General features: G+C 49.4%; 1 protein-coding gene across 1 annotated transcript; it reads right to left on the bottom strand.

Annotated features, from left to right (window-relative positions):
• Positions 1 to 528: 528 nt before the first annotated feature.
• Positions 529 to 1,182, bottom strand: LOC112466887. Its single transcript, XM_025035231.1, has one exon. The coding sequence runs from the start codon at positions 1,180 to 1,182 to the stop codon at positions 529 to 531; it is 654 nt and encodes a 217-aa protein (XP_024890999.1).
• Positions 1,183 to 1,266: the final 84 nt, after the last annotated feature.

Raw genomic sequence — 1,266 nt, 5'->3', positions numbered from 1 at the left:
GTCGCGCGTGCACCGTCGCGCGTTGTGGCGGACAGCTGACCGCCACATAACCCCCTTGGTTGTATTAGAGTTCCTGGAAACGGACTGGTGGACGTGATATTCGTCCGCTTCTCGTCCGTTGCTGTTGCTGTGGCTCTTCGGAAGTTGTGTGGTCCCTGTTGACGGCTGTGCTGGCTCTGGCTCTTCTTGCTCCAGAATGTAGGTTGCAGGTTTCTCATAAGTCGTGCTGCGAAACCTTCCGTGCCGTGCTGTTTTGTGCAGGTCTCTTGAGGAATTGTCCGGGTAATCGGATAGATTCTCAGTGGACCATCTTAGCTGGTGATTGTTTGCTTGAATACCTTGGCTTCTGAGGTGTGTTTTGTGTCCTTTTCCGACAGTCGTAGGTAGAGCCGGATGTGACAAATCATGCAGGTTTGGGAAAACCTACTACATGATTCTGTCATGTAGGGGCGTGCGACTGGTGTCGGAATGTCACAGTAGTTGAGCCAGGTATTTGTAGTGATGACTGGATGCTGTCATCTGTTAATTTTAGTTCCAGATTCTGCTCCTGGAATGAGATAGCCGGTTTTCTAGCTCTTCTAGCGCCTTAGTCAGTCCGTCGATTCGTTTTTCCATTGGAGAGCTTAGTGTTGGCGACTGTACGCTGGCGACTGCTACAGTTCTGCAAGTGACCTCATGTATTCGGTCGGCTTGCTCGGCAACGTCCTGTAGGTTGTCGGCGTTTCGTATGGCTAAGATAGCCTGTAGCTGGGATGGTAATCTGCCCATCCATAATGTACGCAAGAGCTGCTCCGGAATGGCCGTGCTGGCCAAAGCCTGTAGGTGCCGCAGGAATTGCGAAGGTTTTCGATCGCCCATTTCTTCGTGTTCCAAGAGCTGGCGAATTTGTTGTTCCTGAGAGATCGATAGGCGTTGTATTAATGCCTTTTTGATGCTCTTATATTTATTTTCTTCAGGAGGCTTCATTATCAGGTCCTTAACTTCTTTGGCCTGCTTAGTTTCTAGGTGTGCCAAGACGTAAGCGTATTTAGTGCTGTCTTGCGTTATGTTTCCTAGTGTAAATTGAGCTTCAAGCTGCGCGAACCATAATTCGGGTTCGTCTGTCCAGAAAAGAGGTACTTTTAAAGCCACCCTGTTGATTTGCGAGCGTTCTTCTGTGTTTCCTCCTTGTGTGTCCGTCATCGTTGAGCGAGATAGAGCGATATCGGGGTCACCAATTTGTGGGGTTGTTGGTCAGGATTAGGTTAAGGTGCGTCGTTCCCACAA

This window comes from Temnothorax curvispinosus, unplaced genomic scaffold (assembly GCF_003070985.1).
Source record: "Temnothorax curvispinosus isolate PA1 unplaced genomic scaffold, ASM307098v1 QBEX01016655.1, whole genome shotgun sequence".
NCBI lineage: Eukaryota > Metazoa > Arthropoda > Insecta > Hymenoptera > Formicidae > Temnothorax > Temnothorax curvispinosus.
This window is presented reverse-complemented; position numbering and strand designations above follow the sequence as displayed.